Genomic DNA, 21,317 nt, shown 5'->3' with positions numbered 1-21,317 from the left:
GTTATGGGTATTTAAATTTTAAAAAATGTAAGAGTAGAAACGAATTTATTCATTTAAAATCAATATGTAGCAACACTCCTTGCATGTTCTAATTATTTATCATTTGATGTAGCAACATTCCTGGTATGTTCTACCTATTATGTTTTTTTTATCAAAAAATTAATAAATATTGCGGTCTGTTGAGTTGCGTTTTTGTGGTTTTTAAAAAAATGATAAAACTTAATTAGTTTTATCAAATGCATTTAATGGTTTTTACATAAAATTTACTCAATTTTGTCACTTTTAAAGTCAAAGAGTTGTTTATAGCCAATTTTTTACTATTTATACAGTCTTCTCCATTTGAAATTTACTGCCAGCGCACAAAAAAGCGCTCGCCGGACAGTAATTATTTGTCTGGCATGCGCAATTTTAAAAAATATTTGTTTTTTGTACCTCTTTAAATAGAATTTGATTAAGAAAAAAGACTTGTTGCAATTTAAAAACACGCTAGAAATTTTTTGGCGAGCGCCTAAAAAAGCGCCAGTCGTAGTATTGGCGGGTGTGTGGGCGAGCGCAAAACTCCATGAGTGCGAAAGCATTTGTCAAATGGAGAAGACTATATATATATATATATATATATATATATATATATATATATTATATATATATATATATATATATATAAAAGTTTAATTTTGCTGTGAGCATATATTCAGCAAGAGTGCTCGATGCATGAAATCAGAGCTATATAATTGATTTTTTGACAAGATTAAATAAAAATAACTACATGATTTTTACTACTAAAAGTTTCATCCTTTTAGTAGTAAAAATCATGTAGTTATTTTTATTTAAACTCGTCAAAAAATCTATTATATATATATATATATATATATATATATATATATATATATATATATATATATATATATATATATATATATATATAAAACCCTTGGAATTAGGGTGAACCTAACTGCCAACCTGAAAGTGTTTGAGGTCGGCGAAAAATTGCTGACCTCTTTTCTATGTTTTATGGTCAGAACTTTGTATCAAATAGTTTTTGCTGACCTGATGCCAATCTCAAAAAGTTTGAGTTTGGCAAATTATTGCTAACCTTATTTTTCCTAATTCCGAGGGTTGTATATATTATTATATATATATATATATATAAATTTTATATAACTTATAATATATATATATATATATATATATATATATATATATATATATATATATATATATATATATATATCATATATTTGCAAAAATTGACTTATTTCTTATATATATATGTATATATATACCCTTATCTCGTAGTCAAACTTTTAGTGTAAAAAAAGGCTCTTTTAACAACAATTTTGCTTCCTCGACAATTAAGTTACATTTTATTATTGTCAAAAAGTTAAAACAATTAAATTAATGCGGAAGTACATTAAGTTTTATTGTTTTTAAAAAAATCGCAATAATGACTAAAAAGCTTTTTTTAATTTATATTGTTTTTATTTTTTAAAAGCATTTTTAAAAGATGAAAGGAGTGTCGCTACATGGACTATCTTATAGCCTGACTTGCAATAGAGTGTTGCTATATTGACTGAGGGTTTGGTTAGGGCAGGCAGTCTATCATTTAAGAAAAAAAAAAAAAAAGTTTTTAAACTTTTTCTGGTCTTGTTTATAAGCGCTCTCTTCAAATCTACAGTTTATGGAAGAAACTTTTTGACTACCATGCAAGACGGTGTTCTTCAATTACTTTTAATAAATACTGCATTTGGTCCTCATCTCGAGTGAGCTGGCCACCATATTCTTGTTAATGGCTACATGTTTCAGCATTATTCTCTACTCCCTCTGCTTCTTGCATCGCCTTCACCATCAGCTGTTTTGTTGATATGCTGACCTAATTATCAAATAATGCTAAACCAATCAGGTCCTCCAACAACTACCAGAGATGATTGAAAAGCTTTTCAGATGCAACCTTTGCTATCACTGGGTGAATGCTTGAGTAGTTTTATGAGTGATAGTTAAATATCATATGTAGATGATGATGATGATGATGTAGTAGTTAAATATCAATGTAAGGTGCTGTCAATGCGCTAGGCGCTTTCATCCATGCTTTTAGTTACAGGCAGACTGCAAAGACACACACTTGACACAAGCTTTTTTCTTTTCTTGGTGTCAGAACAAACTGTGAGCAAAATATACTTTCAATGAGTAGATGACCTTTGACATCCAGCGCAAATGGTGCATTGGGCCAGGTGTCATGAAACGCACTTCTCTGCGTTTGATTTCTCCTAGGAAGATCAGCACCAGTTCTACAATCTTTCTGTAGTCATCTCGTGGCAGTTGCTCCTGCAGCTCAGAATTTACGTCATACAACAAGCAAGCTTTATATCGACACCTGCCATACATCCTCACCTGCTTTTTTTTCTGTTAAAAACTTTTTGTCCTCTACAATCGTCATCATTTTGAGGGTGTCAGTATGCGCCACATTGAACAGGTCGTTTAGAGTTAAAATGAAATTATTTTTTGGGGCCTTCTGCGTTGGTGGCTTAAGCGCCTTCTTTTTTATAAGGCGCCACATTTCAAAGACTTTTTCCAGTTTTGCTTGACAATTTATCCTGTATAGGTATTCTCGCCTTTAGCCAAAATGTTTGACCCTCTTGCACTGTAATTGCATACAACTCACTTTTTTCAGTTTAAGTTTTATTCAGCTCAATATGGTGAAGTAAGAATAGATGCAGTACCATACCCAAAGAAGGCATCTTGCTACCGTTAACTCTGTGATTATTAATTCTAGTAGAAAAAGCTTACCGTGCAATCTGGTTGTCATTTACGTTATATTAATTGTTGAACTGTGCACTTTAAAGTTATGAAAACTAAAACTAAATCGAAATGTCAATCGTCAACAAATGTAAATAAAATAATGTCATCAGCATCAGCTCCAAAGAATATTCAACTCTCAAATTATTAATTAGCATAGAAGATTGTTTGCTATAATAGAAACAATAACATGCTCGGAAATCATCTCAAAATTGTGTTTGATTCAGTTACTAGTAGTTGTTAGAGGTGTGTATTTCATGCTCGCGAGTGACAATATAACTTAGATACTTTGATATCATTGAGCTACCTCAAAATATTGTTCAATTGAGTCAATATTTGGTCTGAGTTATTTTTACATATAAAGGAATACCTTTAGGGGTTAAGACACTCCAATTTTTATATATATATATATATATACATATATATATATATATATATATATATATATATATATATATATATATATATATATATATATATATATATATATATATATATATATATATATATATATATATATATATATATGTAGCTTTGTTGGAAGCAAAGATGTTTAAATTTATATATGTATATATATATATATATATATATATATATATATATATATATATATATATATATACATATATAAATTTAAACATCTTTGCTTCCAACAAAGCTACATATATATATATATATATATATATATATATATATATATATATATATATATATATATATATATATATATATATATATATATATATATATCCAACAAAGCTACATATATATATATATATATATATATATATATATATATATATATATTATATATATATATATATATATATATATATGTAGCTTTGTTGGAAGCAAAGATGTTTAAATTTATATATGTATATATATATATATATATATATATATATATATATATATATATATATATATATATATATATACATATATACATATATAAATTTAAACATCTTTGCATATAGTAAAAGTAATAGTAATATAGATGCTGTAGCGAATTAAATTGAGAAACATATATATGATTATATAAGCATTATGACAGCTTACACTTGTTTATAATAATTTAAAATTTGTTAAAAATCAAAACTATATATAAAAATAATTAGAGTTGAATTAATTTCACAAAATTTTTAATAAAAATTTATCAAGTCTTCAGGCTTGGCCAGGAAGGCGTGCGATTTCAAGTCTTTATATGACCACGCAAATATTATTTTGTTTTGATGATTTAACCACGATTTTAAACAAATGCGCTGAAATAATTAGTTTTTAATTACTTTGAAATTAAATAATTTCAATACGTTTATCTTTACTAATGTTTTTTATTAGCAAAACGCTTTTAAATAAAGTAGCTAATGATTTTAATTAAAGTATCATTGAAAGTTGTATAATTTTTTATTTATATTATTTAATTATATTTTTTTATAAGTAAAACAAAAGTAAAAATTAAAATTTTTTTTTTTATAAGTGACACCTTTAAAAAGCGAAGGTCCCTTTAATAATCTTTATATTAGAATCATTTAAGTTTTTGCTGAGAAGAAAAATAATAGACAAACTTTTTTGAAAGCCGTTTGAATTAAAATAACTGATCTTTACTTACGTTTTTATATTATTGAAACGCATTTAAATAAAGTAACAAATCACTGATAATGATTTTTTATAAAAACAATGAATAATATATGTTTTTTTATATTTATTTAAGCATTTATTTTTTATTATAAATGTTTTTAAATGAAAAAAAAATTATAACAATTTTTCAAATAAACGATTTAATTATTTTTACTTTTTTTACTTTTTGTGCGAAGAATTGTTAAGAATCTTTTTTTAAACTTTTAAATGTATGCGTTTATTAAACAATTGTCTGTTGTAAGTTGTTACTTTATTTAAATTTAAAGGGTTTTGCATAATATGAAGTTATAAAAACATTAGTAAAGATAAACGACGAGTCAAAGTTATTTATTCCAAATGTAATTTAGATGATCTTATCGTTATAGTTTATTATTTATTTTAGTTAAGTTTTAATTTTATTTTTGCTATTTTAGTTTTAGTAAAGTTATTTTTATTTTGTTTTTCGCTATTTTTTTTTACGAAAATTTATTTGCTTCTTTAATGATAAGTTTTTTTTAAGTTTCTTTATAGTTGAGTTAAGATTTTTATAGCGCGTTTTTAAAACGCATGCAAGTTTTTAAAACTTATTAACAGCCGTGGTCAAGTTAAGTAAATTCAAATAGTATTTTCGTGGTCATATTATGACGTGAAATCGCACACTTTCCTGGCCAAGCCTGAGTCTTGCTTTAAAAAAGTTTAAAAATTGTGCATTCTCCACGTGAATTGGTAATGCATTCCATTCATTCGCAATATTGTTACTAAAGAATGCTTGTTGAGACAAAAATGCTTGACATTTTTTTTTTCAATTCTTAGATTATGACCTCTTATTGCTGATGCTGGTCTGTTTGCTTGTAATGACGGTGCAAATTGTTGTGATTTAAGCCATGTAATGTGATCTATATTGTTCATCAATTTGTACTCTTGTATAAGATTGCTGCACAAACACCTAATCTTCAACGTAGTCAATTTTATTTTGGATAGTCATTCCTCATAACACAGATGTTTGAGATTTTTTTTCAAGTTTGGTTGCACAATATTGGACCTTTTCTAGCGTTCAATAGGTTGGGTAAATAAAAACAAGCAATTGCTTTTACTCAGCAATTGGTCAGCTTTACATAAATAAAAAGCTGTGCAATTACTCAGTGTTTTGGAGTAAATTGCTTAACTTTACATGAATAAAAATTTGAACAATTTCGCTCAAATTTTTATTCACATAAAGCTGAACAATTACTCTAAAAATGTTGAGTAATAGCAATTGCTTTTTTTTATTCATCCTTATGTCACCTTTCAAAGTAGGATTCCATTCAGGTGCTGCAAATTCAAGGTTAGTTCTAACTTGAATTTAGCAATGTGTACTGCTGCTGCATTAACTTGACAATGCCATTTGATGTCTGATGAGATTAACAACCCGAGGTCACGTTCTACTGTTGTTTTGCCTAGTTTGTATTCAACACCATTTTCTGTCATTGTATAGATGGTCTGAGGTTTTTTTTTGCTAATGTGCATAACCTTGCACTTCTCTTTGTTTTACTCCATTAACCATATACTTGTCTATTTGACTAACTTGTTGATATCCTTTTGCAAACTGATCATATCCGAAATGTTTTTTATTGCTTTCATTAGCTTGCTGTCATCAGCGTAAAGTTTGCATATACATTTTAATATTCCTGGTATGTCGTTTATAAAAAAGAGGAACACCATTGAGTATATTCAACCATGATGATGAAACTTCTCCCATTACAACATGTTGCCTATGATTGGTTAAAAAAACTTTGATCCATCTCAACAAAACACTGGATATCCCATATGCTTCACATTTGAGTAATAGCTTCTTGTGTGATACCTTGTCAAAGGCCTTGCTGAAATCGAGTTACATCATGTCAATTTGACACTTAGACTCCATGTATGTTGTCAGAAAATCCATTGCTTCCAGTAAGTTGGTTATACAAGCCCTCTTCTTCACAACCATGCTGATGTCAGGGTAGAGCATCATGTATTTGCAAATGGACAGTGATTGCTACATCAATAATTTTTAAAATTGTTAATGAATTTTAGAAGGATTTATTTGTGTAGCAATCACAAACATTCAAAATAAATCCTTCCAAAAAGGGGTTTTGTTTGCTTCACTCCAAATATTTGGTATTGTGCCTGATTCAATTGTAAGACTGAATATGATTGCTAGAGGTTTAAGTATATATGGACTCACCATATCACTGCCCATTGCTTTGTTTTTATCCAATTGTTCTAGTTTATTTTTTACATTTTCATTCTAATTCAAGGCACTCCTCCAGTCCCAGTCAATGTCTTCATTTATTACTTTATCAAATTTTGGAAGCGCTGAATTAAGTAGCCCGTTTTTTATCATTTCTATTAAAATGTTGCAATTAGTTATTAATTTAAATTTATAGTTTAGTATTTATTTTATTTTTTGTCCAATGGTTTTTATAAATTTAAAACAAATATTTTAGCTTTTAAAACACCTTTTAAATTTCTTTTATAAAAGTTTTAATGTAATAGTTATTTTAACGCTTATAGAAAACAGTACTTTTTATTACACTATAAAATTTGAGTTGTTACGTAACGTTTGTTTCCTAGAAAAAGTTTGAAAAGATTTTTAAAAAAATGCATATTTATATAAATGTAATTACATATAATATTCTATGATAATTTAAATAAAACGTGTTTATTGTAAGCATCATAATTAATTTGTTACTTTATTTAATAAAGTAATAAGTAAACTTAATAATTTATGTATTTAATATATTTACATAGTAATTTATGTATTAAGTAGTTTTGTATTTTTATTATACATTTTTATTATATATTTAATTACATATTTAATAATTACATAATTTCATAATTTACAAAGCATTTCACATAGTATAGTAAGTTTTCTTTTCAAATTTTAGTTTTTTGAGCTTAGATTATTTTTTTCTTTAAGATTTTTTTTTTTTATATAATTTATCTTACAAATTTTCTTTTTATTTTCAGCGCATTTTGAAATGCCTAGAGTTTTCAAAACAAATTGTGTGGTCAAGTTGTAAAAACAAAATATTTAATGCATGGTCAGGAATGGCGTTTGATCACACTTCTATAGTTTTTATCAGACATGTCCGATAAACTTGAGTATTTATCTGACAAATTGTCCAGAACAAAAAAGTTCGTTATTTCGAGCTCTCTCTCTCTCTCTTTCTCTCTCTCTCTCTCTCTCTCTCTCTCTCTCTCTCTCTCTCTCTATATGTATATATATATATATATATATATATATATATATATATATATATATTTTATAAAATGATTATCATTTTTAAAAATTTTAAATAATTTTTCTTCATTTGAGACCCAACATTTAAAAACTTTAAAAACTTTTTGATAATGTTAGGGACCCATTAAATGTTCAAGGATCTTGAACATTTTTTAGATTTAAATATCACTTGATTTAAAAATCTTTTAAATCCAGTGATATTTTATATAGAATATATTTATGGCCTTTTTTTTAATTAATTGTTTTTATTAGACAACCTGCTATACATACATTACACATAAATTTCTTATTTCAGTTATCAATATAAAATTTATGAATACACAATGGATTCTGTTTTAAAGATATCTGAGGTAATCTTATATGATAGTTTTTTATTTTATTTTGTTTTTGTTTACTAAATGTTTAACTAACACTTCATCTTAACATTTTTGCAAAAGTTCTCTAAAACTGTGTTTATATATGAGGAGCTATCAACATAACAATCAAACAAAAAGGAATCAAAATGTGTTTTCTATCATGGTACAATGAGTAGAAAATTCTAATCAAAAATTAGAATTTTTGATTTCATAATTTTTCCTTTGTTTTGTCCTATGAAATGCATATTTTGTAGATCAAAAAAAGTTGATTGTTATTGTTTAGTGATAAAAACAGAGTTTACAGTTTTTAAAAAACTACGTGTTAAAAGACCAGAAGCATTTCCAGATATCGCAGTTTGCAATCCCTTAATTTGAGCCTTACTAAAATTTCTCAAAATTTGCTGATCTGAAATATCCAATCTAAAACGGTTTTAGGTTGGCATCAGATCAGAATTTTAAATCAATTTTTTGCCAACCTCTTTATTCGTAATTCCGAGGGCCTGAAAGCATTTTTTTTTTTTATAAACTTAAATAAATGGATTATATTTTTGTGTATTTTCAATTTTTGTGAATGTGTTGTTCTCTCGTATTTGTCTTAAACATCGTTAGTTTTTGAATGGTTTTTTATAAGCTATAGATTTTTCCCCCATCAAACCTGAAGTAAGGCTAATAATATATTACAAGAATATACATGTTTTACATGTTATGCTTTATATTGCAGGTTGTTATAAAGTATGATAATTGTTGCTACAAAGGGGTTTATAAAAGATTGATAATAAACAATCAGTTGTTTATTATCAATCTTTTCTACTTGTCATCTGTTGTTGGTTGGACAAGTTCTACAAGTTACAAGTCTGATGTTTAAAGGTCTCGAGCTGCCCCTAAAAATGTTTTTTTTTTTCAAAAAAATTTTAATTCCAGTATTATTTTATTATATAGAACACATTTAGAGGGTGGGAGCAGACATTAAAAAAAAAAAAAAAATTATTGAAATGGCCACATTAAGTGACAGTTGTAGCATAGGAAGTTCTAAGTATCTACAATAAAACAAGTATCCCAGCAATTAATGAAAATAGTGTATTCAACTATATCAGGGTTCAAATTAAGCGTATTGCGTTTGCTTTTCACACTGTCATGATTAGTTTTTTCTTTAAAAAAATACTTTTGCATTTTATTTTTTTTTAATTTTTTTCTTTTCTAAGCATTTTTTTTAGCCATTCTTAAAACTAATGTTTTTGTCTAAGTTTTTTATTTGAGGTCAAAAGGTATGTCAGGCTATATTTATTGTTTGAATAGAAGTATGATCTTTGCTCTCTTGTTCATGGATTTTATTCAACATAAAGCACTTTTGAATTTAAATTACTTTAAATCTCTGCGTGGAAGCCAATATTATTTTAAAGTTATATTTTGTTTGATTCACTGAGTGGATAAAGTACATCACAGTTAATTTACTTCAGTAAATAACTACAGTAACTTACAGTTACTGAACTACTAAATTTACTTAAAGACTCGCAAAAATTAGCCATATAAATGTTTCTATTTATATCTTTTATGTTGTAACACATAATATAAGCTTCTAACTAAAAATTATTTTGACAAGAAATCTCGAATAGAATATAAAAAACGCGATATCATTTTTTTATATTTTATTTTAAGCGCTATCAAAATCAAACATATTCTATAAATACACAAGTTGTTTTTAGGAATTTTATTTAAAAAAAAATCTATTTGAACAAGAGAATTTTAGTCTTCTAAAATTCTCTTATTCAAATAATATTGTGATTGAAATTTGGAATTAAAAAAAAAAAGGAAAAATTTAAAAGAATTTTAACGCTCAATAATTATAAATTTAATTCAGCTGCATCCATGATACCCATTTTGTTATACCCAGCATAGTGAGAAAGATTAAAAAAAAAATTAAAGATTCTTCAATCTTTTAAAATTTAATTATGTTGGATTATATTGCGCTTAGTGTTAAGGCAAAATCCAATCTAGTTGTGTGAACTGTGTTGAAACTGAACTGAGTTTAAAAAACTCTGTGGTGAGTGAAAACATTCATTATTGAAACCAGATGTTTTTTTAATGGAAAAAACTATGCAGATTTGAGAGCCTGAAGTTAGGCTCTCATTTAGAAGTATAATGGCAAAACAAAAAATGCTTTTAAATCTCATTCAATAGTATGTTTTGGTAAGTTTAATTCACTTTTAACTTATTTTCTAATGTTTATCTATGATATGAACACAACTTGTCTCGCACTTTAAATATCTTAAAAAAAAAATTGCTTAGCACATGATTTGCCGTGATTTTGGCATCATAAAGTTATCTTTATTTTTTATTTTTATATATGTACATTAATTTTTTTAAACTACCGGAATAAAATAAATTACAGTAAAGCAAGTTTAATTTACTAATTAAGAAAAACAAGTCTAGAAGTGTTATTTTGTAAATCTATATATTGTGGAATGTTTTGTTTTAATGTTTTTGTTTTTTAATATTAAATAATAAATTTAATATTACACTTTTTTAATTATCATTTAATATAAATTTAACATTTAATATAAATTAATTTCTTTCTTTTCTCTACATTTGTATAAACAAATTAAAATATGTAATTTTTATTATTTTTCATTATTCTTAAATTTGCAGCTTTGCAAATAATAATTTTTCAATTTTATAAAGTTTAACAAAAATAAAAAATATTACAAATAAAAAATATTATTTGTTGCAAACAAGAAAAAAACTTTAGTTAATTAACCTAACAAGCACTTTTTTTTGTGACAAAGATTTGAGTTTCTAGGTACCATTTATTAAAAAATTTAAGCAGTTGCGCTTTTACTTGCCTTATGACAAAAAAGTTGAATGTGCACTATATAAACATTTTTGATGCAGTGTTACAGCATGTTCACAAGTTATTTAAGTAATTTTTATAATCAAAATTTTTTCCAAATTATAAGGAAATTTCTGTTTTTACTTTTTTTATATCGCACAATCTGTTCATTATATAAAGCTGATAATAGTTACTATTATGAAATATTGTTTTTTTAGACTATTATTTTTTGCAAAGTAAAACCTGTAAATATAAACAATGACATAGCAAGAGCTGTATTGCTTCAAGCATAAATACTTGTAATAATTAATTAAAAAACTTTATTTATAGATATAACTCTGATAGTTTTAAAATATATCAAGGGAGTTTAAATCATTTATACTTGATAGTCTTATCAAGTATATTTATTCTTGATAGCAAGAGCATCTAAACTCCCTTGAAATATTATTTTGAAAAATTAATAATAGAGTTATATACATAAACGAAGTTTTTTATTTAGTTATAAAAAGAATAAGCTTTTTATAAGATGTCATTCAAAGTTAGTAATTTTTTTGTTGTTGTTGTTGATAAAATCAATCATTTGAAACTAAACATTGACAAACAAACAAACAATAAAAATTAAAATGCGTGTAATATTTTTTAGCTAATATTAATTTTTTTATTGTTATTCTTTTTTAAATTCTTTAATTATTTTTGTTATTGTTTGTTATGAGAAATTGTCTAAATAAAATATTCTTGCGCTTGCAAGATGATAAAGATTAGTTTTTTTAATAAGTTTTTTTAATTTTTATTTTTACATCATATAACATCCTTTTTTTTCTTTTGCAAAAAAAGATTTTTGATGAAAAAGGTTAATAAAGATAAAATTTTCTTTGTTTTTTCTTAGCTTATTACATTTGTACATGGCGCTAATATCAAATTGTCATTCAAACTTTTTATATTATTTTTTATTATTCAAACTTTATTAGTAGTTTTTATAAAGTTAATTACTTCTTACCACTTAAAAGATAGCTTTAAAACATGTTTAAACATTAAAAAATGGTAAAAAGTACAACAGCTTACTGCTTAAATTAATTAGCTTAATACGTACGTAAATGGCGCTCCATTTTATGCTTTAAAGCATAACTGCACACATAAATACATTTATGTATTTATGTATGCAGCGATGTAAATAAGAATACAAATGAAAGCGGTCATTTTAACCGGCTAACACATGGTCAGTTTTTTTTTTAGACAGTCAAAAGTTTAATTTATTTTTTTAAACATTTTCCCTTCCAACAAGGCTGCAAACAACCACTAATTAAAGTTAGAAGTTACTGGAAGAGAAAAGATGAATATTGTAGAGCAAGATAATGATTGACGGACAACTTAAAGGATTGCAAATTATATGAATCAGGAAAGCATGATAAAGGAAGCGAATTCCAAAGAGCTGATATTCGAGGAAGAAAACTAGACGAATAAGCAATTTTAGAGCACTTAAGAACAGTCACAGAAAAAGGATGAGACTTAATTGAATGACAAGTAACATCAGAATGAATTTTAGTAGATGACACAAGAGACGCTAGCTCTTTAGAGCAGTGCCCATTATAGTATTTGTAGAAAAGAAAAAGAGAAGCAACATTACGACGATGTGATAATGGTCAGAGGTTGGCTGCAAAAGCAAGTCCGACTATGTTTACAATGCGTTTTTGCACCTTGTCTGAAAATGAAAGGGTAACATTAGAAGATCCGCCCCAGATATGGCAACAGTATTCCATACAAGGCTGGATTTGAGATTTATAAGGATAGAGAATAGAATCCGGAGTAAGAAAGTGTCAAGCTTGATAAAGAGATGCAACCTTAGCAGATGCTAACTTTTCAACTGATTTGATATATTGTTTCCAAGAAAGATCGGAAGTAAGAGTTAATCCTAGAAGATGAAGAGTAAATGGCTCATTAAGTACATTACCATTCATAAATGTAGGAAGATCTAAATTATTGTGATAACAATTGGCTGAAAAAAATTGAGTTTCATCTGTATTAAAGTTCACCAGCCACTGTGAGCCCCATGCTGTGTGAGATGAAGTGAGATCCTTTTCAAATCAAATGCCCCCTGCAAGCAATCAGAGAGTGTTGGTTTCTTATCACGACAAGAATAAATGGTAGTATCATCAGCAAACAATGCCACCTTAGATGTAAAAATATCTGGAAGATCGTTGATGTAAATTAAAAAGAGTATAGGGCCAAGGATTGAACCTTGAGGAACCCCTGAAGTTGCAGAATAAGAAGAAGAGTGCTGTCCATCAAGGACAACTTTTATACTATGATTGGAAAGGAAGGATTCAATAATCTTAAAGGTGTTGCCAGATACACCATAAGAAGAAAGCTTATGGAGAAGACCAGCGTGCCAAACTTTATCAAAAGCTTTTGAAATGCAAAGAGTGATGGCCTTAACCTCTCCACCTTTATCTAATGCACGATAAAACCTATCGGTTATTACTGTTAGCAAATCAGCTGTAGAACTAGAAGATCAAAATTCATATTGATGGTCAGAAAGTAAGTTAATAGATTCAATATGAGAAATTAAGTATTTGTTAATTAAAGATTCAAAAACCTTGCTTATGATAGGAAGAAGACTTATGGGACAGTAGTTAGACAAATCAGATCGCTCTCCAGAATTTTTCGAAGATAAGAATAACAGATGCTGCTCTCCAGCAGGCTGGAAAACAAGACTCTGATAAGCACTTGTTGAATAGATTTGAGAGTATAGACTACAGCTCTGGAGAACACTTCTGCAAGACAATAACAGGCATGTTGTCCGGGCCACAAGCTGTAGAAGAGTCTTGGCAGGAAATCACTTTAAATCAGAAGCTGGAGTGATAAGAATGTCAAGCAATGAATCAACCTGTTTGTTGGCAATATCAAGTAGAATGCAACTAGTGGAATCAAGAGATGATATCGATGAAAAGATTTGCCCTTATTATTAATACTATTAAAGATTCTCCAGAAGTCACAAGAGCCTAATTTTTGAGATAAGATACGAGATTTTATGACCTTAGAATAGCTGGCTTTGACGTTAGACGAAACCTTTTTACAATGGTTTCTAGCAGTAATAAAACAGACATCTTTTTTCTGAAGAATTGTTTTGCTGATAAATATGGAATTAATGGTTTTGATTGGCAATCAAAAGCACAGTGTGAGGAAAACCATGGAGGAGAGTGAGGCTTGACCTGGAATTGTCGAGAGGGAACAAAAGATTCCATGCCAGCCTGAATCCACAAAGTTATGTAAGAAGCACATTTCTTGACAGGAAGACAAAAGATTTCTACCCAAGGGCCATCACGAAGAAAATCATGGAAAGAATCCCAATCAGTTTAACTGTAGTTGTAAGACGTTCGATAATAGGGGGATTCAGGTGATGAAGAAGAATGAGATATTAGTTTTAGAGAGATCTAACTGTGATCAGAAGCACCTAAGGGTGAATGTGGAGAAACTGAGCACTGACTAGGATCAGAAACAAGACATAAGTCGAGTAGAGAAGGTAAATGATTTGGCTTGTCAGGAAAGCGAATTGGAAAGTTGACTATTTGAGTTAGGGATTGTGAAAGGCAAAAGTTGTGGGCTTTAATACCTGCAGAATCACTGACACTAGAGCCAAGCCATTCAGAGTGGTGAGCATTAAAGTCACCGACAACAATTATATTAACTGATGGATAAAGAGATAGGCTTGGTCAATATGATCAGAAATAACATCAAAAAGAGTCCAGCCTTGAGATAAAGGAGAGCGATATAGAACAAAGAGAATAGAGTGAAGTGGTGCTAAACGAAAGCACATGAAAGAATAGTCTGTGGATTCAAACCTAGTTTCACGACAAATGGGTGAATTCTTACGAATGTAAATGCTCAGGCCAACTATGTGACTATTGGAGTCTTAAATTATGCTACGAATTAAAGGAAGATAACCATCAACACTAAGATTGCAAGATAAAACAGCTGAACTCAAATTAGTCTCACAAAGAGCAAGTAGGTTTTGTGAACTTTGCAAGAGATAAGACTCAACAGAAGAAAAGTTACTTCGAAGACTACGAATATTAGTGAATGATAGGTTTAGAGAACTTGGTGATGATGATGGTTTTTTGTGTTTTATAGTTTTTGGTACTTTATTCATTTTTAAATTTGTTAAAGAACTGGACTCAAATCATAGATAGTACTCAGAACACTGTTTAACAGCCCAAGCAATCGTCTCATTACTATTAATATACCCTTAGCGGTAACAAAGGGCTCCAAATGTGGCTTTGGCAATGCACACCAAAAGTACAAACAGGGACACCATGCATGCGCAATATGGCACTGTTAATACTTAGATATTTTTTAGCTGTTGATGGAATCAGCCTCTCTGAGAGCTACCACAGGGTTTGGGAAACCTGACTACCAGCCGACCTCAGAACTATAAAACTGAGTAATAAAGCTGTACCCTTATTAGTAGATAAGAGAATGAATTGCCTAGTCATAAAAACAGAGACACAAGCAAAACCCATGGATTCAACAACATTCAAGTCAACAAGATCTATCATTCAGCATCCTAAACTGGAAACAATGTATTAAAAATACATCTTCGCCAGCCTAATAGATGATAATTGAACAGTTGAAGAAAAATAGATTTTATTTTAGTAATAGAATAGATGAAGAAAAAAATGAAGTATAGAATAGATGAAGAAAAATAAATTTTATTTTAGTAATAATTTTTAATGACTAACTTTTATAAATAGAAAGATAATTCTTATGTGCAGATACTATTTTAACCAAATACTAAGAAGATAATTGTTTTATGTAACACTACTTTAATAACTACTAATGTTACATTAAACAAAATTTCAATGAATATACATATATACTGAATTAATATATTTTTAAGAGTCCTAATATAGAGAAAAAAGCACAAACATAAAAATAGTAATTTTATCCACGAATCATACATTCATTTATTGCGAATTGCGGCCAAAAAATTTATGAGAAAATGAATTAAAAGATTTAAGGGAAGAAAAAAAAGTGAATAAGTACAATTGTAAGAAAAATATATTTATAGTTCATAATTAAGATATTAAATATTTTTATTAAAATAATAATATAAGAATTTTAATTGTTTATGAAAAAAGAATTTTCACCACTAAAATAATCTAAATAATTGAAGGGAAAAAAAAAGAATAAGTTTGTCATTTTACAGAAAAATCATAAACAAGGAAACTATTTAAATGCATTTTCCATATAATATCCTGATTATTTGTCAAGCATTGTTTTTAAAAATTCTAATTTTTTTCAAATGGTCAACCATGACCAGCAAGAAAAAAAAATGTCTTTTATACATAGCTGCCCATATACATAGCTGGCTAAACTGAAATTTTCAGTTGTTACATTTGAGAGTTTCTATACTAAAGCCCTTTCAGATAGTTACTTTAGTATGACATCATCAATAAGAACAGAGTTTAATAGTGCAGAGTCATTTTAAAATATAATTGGCACCTAAGAATAAAATATTGTTTAATAGATAGTAAGTGACGGGGGTTGACATTTGACTGGGGCCAGGTTTAATAAAATATAGCCAGGGCCGGGTTTTCTTTTCTTTACTAAACCTCATTCATACAATATATAACTCTTCAAGTTTTCTTACTTCTAGCACTACCATTTTCTCCTGAAGCTTCTACCTCTCTACATGCTGATACCTAAATCACTTTAATCTTCTCTAACAAACATTGTCCAATTAGGCACTTTTTTCTAATCTATTTAAGATTATGCCTTTTTCTTGCCATGTTAGAGTCACACCACACATTCATCTGATCATCTATTTTGGCAAAGGCTTCACCATATAAATATTAAAGTTTATATAAATATGAAAGGATATTGTTTTCCAGCATCTAAATAAATAGCAAAGATATATGTTTATACCCATAATATGTATGCATAAAGGGCATCTTGGAAGCTTTTATTCCTTCAGGAATAAAAGTTTAGAAGCGTCTATTCCTTCTCTTCAATATTAAGTCAAGTCTCATTCTACTCTGCATTTTTTACCATCTTGAGCAGTTGTTTTATTAAACAGTAATTATTTTCTTTTCATCTTTTTTACCAGAACGTCTTTCTTATAAACAAATGTCCTTTTATCATTCCAAGAAGGCAATGTAAAAAGGTTCTGTCTGATATTAAGCTCTGTTATTCTAAGTTTACTAAATCTTGTTTCTTATCTCAGATGTTAGAATCTGGAGACTTTTGCTAAGTCTTCAACAGTTTCATTAACTAAAGTAAGTCTAACATATAATCTCTAATTTAATATAATCTCATGGGTCTGACTTTTTACTTCTCCCCAGAATAAGGTAGAGTTTTTAGCAAAAAAATCTTACTCTAACTCAACTCTTGAATCTAATGGCCGCACTCTTTCTGCCAGTTAAACAGATTAATCCATTGTTAAAATTTAAAATCACTATGGCTTGTAATGCTAAAGTAATTTCTCAATTGAACACTTCTAGAGTTTGTGCTCCAAACAAGATTTCCATCATAGTCTTAAAAAAGTGTTCTCCAGAATTCTCTTCAATTTTTGCTAAACTTTTAAAAAGTGCTAAATAAGTGGTTCCAATTTTTCAAAACTCTAGAAAACACTTTGACCTAATATAAAGTTTTTAAGATTAATAAATTATTTCTTTCTAACTGCAGAGTTAAAATTATTCTTAAAGACCTACACTCCACTTTATTTCAAGTAACTTTAAGGGTACCACAAAGTTCTATCTTGGCTCCTGTAATGTTTCTTATCTAAAATAACAATCTTCATGAAAATTTTACATCTAAAGTACCTCTATTAGCTAAGGACTCAACTTTATACTCTTGTCTAAACAACAAAGTCTTCATTTTTTGATTGCTTAGAACAAGCACCAGTTTTTAATCTGATCTCTCTTCTGTAACAGTCTAAGGCTTGCAGTGGCTTGTGGATTTAAATTTTTTAAGGCAACAAAGCTCATTTATTTTTCTGCATTATTGTTGGCATTCCTATATTGACAAATAACAACCCTCTTACTATCAGACAAAGTCTTAAAGCACATTGTAAATGTAGTTAGACCTGCTTTATCTGCCAAGCTTGAACCACCCTCTCATTGTTATAAGGTTGCATTTCTTTCTTTTTTCTACTAATACTATCATGGTCAATGTTCAAACAAGCTATCATCACTATTACGATAAACCAAAACTCATTCTCACTTGGCGTCTTGTTCAACAAGTTGCATCCTTTTACTTTATCTGTTGCCTTCATGCTATAAAAACTTTTATTAATTCAGTTTTTTGTCCTTGCACATCAAAAAAGTCTTTTAACTCTTCCCCATCTTCATGTTTTCATTTTTAATACATCCTGCAACTTTTGAAGTCTCCAGTTAACCATTTTCTAGTATTTTAACCTGTCCTCTAGTTTAAAGTAACTCATAACTTAATAATGGTTGCTTGCAATCTTGTTGAAAGTAAATTAGAGTTTAAAAATATATAAATATTCCATTATGTAATAAATAGTAAATGTAAATATAAAATTAGCAGGGGGTTGATAGGCTATCAACCCCTGCTAAATCTTATAATTTTGCTGGGTTTGAAAAAAGTCTCATTTTTAGTTGGGGCCCTGGTCACTTACTACCTCTAGCAAAGTTGCATATATGGCAAGAGCAGGCATTGAACTTTAAATCTCTTGATTCTGAAGCGAACATTTTAACCACTGTGCAACTGCTGCTCATTTTTTTATAGCCGTTTTCTTTACTTCTTTTTTTTTAAACAATAAGCTAATATATATTTTTAAACAATAAGCTAATGTATTTTTTTAAACATAAAACTAATGTTTTTTTTTAAACAATAAGCTAATTTTTTTTTTAGCAATAAGTTAATTTTTTTTTTAGTAATATGTTAATTTTTTTTTTAAACAAGCTAATTTTTTTTAAACAAGCTAATATTTATTTGAAATAAAGCAATATCATTTATAATGTTTTTAATTGAAAAAATTGTGTCCTTATAAATAATTTTTTTCAGCTTCTTTACGAGAGGTCGTTGGAAGCTACACAATCTGTTGGAGAGTTGTTACTCTCAGTCAAAAAGGTAATCATTTAATGATCTGAAAATTAAACTTTGATGAACTTGATTTTTTGTTTTCCTATTTCATATAATTTATTAAAAATATGTCATTTAATATTTGATTTTTTTATAATTTTTTTTTTTGCTTTTTAAAAGGCAAAGGCAGCATGCAGCATATTTACAGACACTTGTTTATCGCATGAAAATTGGCCAGATTTAAAAATTTTTCTTTCTCATCAATCAAATATGCTGAGTAAGGAAATATATTTGTGTTTTTTTTTACTAATTTTAAATGACTTTTTTTTTCCCTTTTATTACATATAAAATATGATTTAGCGCATTTTTTACTCCAAAAGTTAACAATATGAAGAACCATTAAACAGTTTATGTTATATTTTATTTTAATTAGAATTATTAGATTAATTGAGATTAAACAATTAGCTTATTTTTTATTATCTTGGTTACATGATCAAAAATATGCTATGTTGAAATATATGTACCTCTTTAAGTGGCTACTAAAGTTGAGGAGGCTACTAACAATTGTTTTGAGTCCATTTAATGAATTTGAACTTTGTTCCCTTACAAATTTAGCAATTTGTAAGGGAACAAAGTTCAAATCCATTAAATGGAGTCAAAACAATTATTAGTAGCCTCCTCAACTTTAGTAGCCACTTAAAGAGGTACATATATTTCTACATAGCATATTTTTGATCATGTAACCAAGATAATAGAAAATTTTTCAAAATTATTTAAGACTCTAAAAGCCAATTCTCTGCCCAAAAAAATTCTCTGCCCATAATTCTCAGTTTACTAAATTTTGTATCTTATCTCAGATGTTAGGTTCAAGAAACTTTTGGAAAGTCTTTAAAAATGTCAACTTAACTAAAGTAAGTCTGGCATTACATCTCTAATTTATGGGTCTGATCTTATTAGGGTGATTCCATGTGAAAAACATCCAGTGGATGCAACCCTAAGTCTCAGATTTTGCTAATTTTTACACCACTCAAAGATTTTAATAAGTTATAAACATTTCTAAAATTTTATCCAATTCCAAACGGTTTCAAAGATATGACTCTTCAAACTTTGTCTTGAACCAACAAAATCCCGCCATTTTGAAAACTGGTTTTGGTCATTGTTCTGTGTGCAATAGAAAGCTGAAAATGTGTACACTAACATATTTTTAGGCAAGGAATCCAATAAGTCAACTTAAAATATTTAAAATTAAACAAAACACTTGTCATTTGTAAGTTGATGTTTTAATAATTTTCGAAAATTTTCTAACCCACCCTGAGCTTATTAAGATCGCCTCCCCTGTTTGTTAAATTTTACTTGTACGAAAAAAGAAACTGTATCTAATAAAAATTTCAGTTATAATTTTCTAGTTTAAAATATCAACTTACTGATAGGAAAAAAAAAATCTCCCCCTCCCCCTCCTTCTTTTCTCATTACACCTTATTTATTACATTTGGATAAAAATTCCCATCCATCCTTTTATTCCCATCCCACATTGTGTTAAACAATTGAGAGTAACTTGACAGTAATGATACTGAAACAGCTTTGACCATATCAAATTGTTCCTTTACTTGTGGCTGGCTTTTACGGTTTTCTTTATTTTTAACTTTATTTATAACTTTTCTATTTTTTTTTTTTAAATTGTCTTGAATACTTTAGTTAGAATTATATGAATTGGATTGTGGTCTTTCCTAAAACAGAAATAAAAAACATTTTCAAATTTACATCATTAGTAGATAATATAATGAGGAAATTTAGAATCATATTCTGACTTTTTTATTTAATGTTTCTAAGTATTTTATTAAATTTTATTACTAAACTAAACAAGTTTTACTAAATTAATTGTTATCAATAATAAACAGTTTCTTTTTTATTGAACAGTGGCCAACATTTAGTTGAGACAAAAATCATCATTATTTAATAAAGTTGTTTACCATCAATTTCTGCATTTCATTATTTTATCACTTTCTATATTTTATGTGCGGCAACATGTTTTATATGATGGAGCATTTATTATTTAATTTGATTTGGCATTTAATAGTTCATAGAATTAATCCTAAAACCTAATTCATAGTCGGAATGTAATAATTATTAGAATATCATAACAGATATAAACTATCTACCTTTTTATCTAAAAATATTTTAAAGAAAATAGTTTTCACAGCAATAGGTGAGGGATTTCCAGTTAGGCAACATACTGCAATAGTGGTAAGTGTTATTGATAATTCAGGAAGTGATGTTTCTAATTTTGTGCTATCTTTTTCAATTGGATTTAGAGTTGTGGAGGAAGTTGTAAGTAAAGGAAGAGAAATGATTATAAAACATACTGGTCATATAATCAAACAAAATTTAGCCTAATAAAATTGTTAAACTCTTTCAA

General features: G+C 27.8%; 1 protein-coding gene across 2 annotated transcripts in view; it reads left to right on the top strand.

The window, feature by feature from the left end:
• The first annotated feature begins 7,944 nt into the window (after positions 1-7,944).
• Positions 7,945-21,317, top strand: part of LOC136071818 (uncharacterized) — a 65,663-nt gene continuing 52,290 nt past the window's right edge. For both annotated transcript variants that reach the window (XM_065797240.1, XM_065797239.1), the window contains exons 1-3: positions 7,945-8,025; positions 18,884-18,949; positions 19,082-19,178. In XM_065797240.1, the coding sequence (XP_065653312.1) occupies positions 7,999-8,025; positions 18,884-18,949; positions 19,082-19,178 (190 nt within the window). In that variant the 5' untranslated portion in view covers positions 7,945-7,998. The remainder of the gene's footprint in view (positions 8,026-18,883; positions 18,950-19,081; positions 19,179-21,317) is intronic.

The sequence above is a fragment of the Hydra vulgaris genome, chromosome 05, assembly GCF_038396675.1.
Source record: "Hydra vulgaris chromosome 05, alternate assembly HydraT2T_AEP".
NCBI classification, from domain to species: Eukaryota; Metazoa; Cnidaria; class Hydrozoa; order Anthoathecata; family Hydridae; genus Hydra; species Hydra vulgaris.
This window is presented reverse-complemented; position numbering and strand designations above follow the sequence as displayed.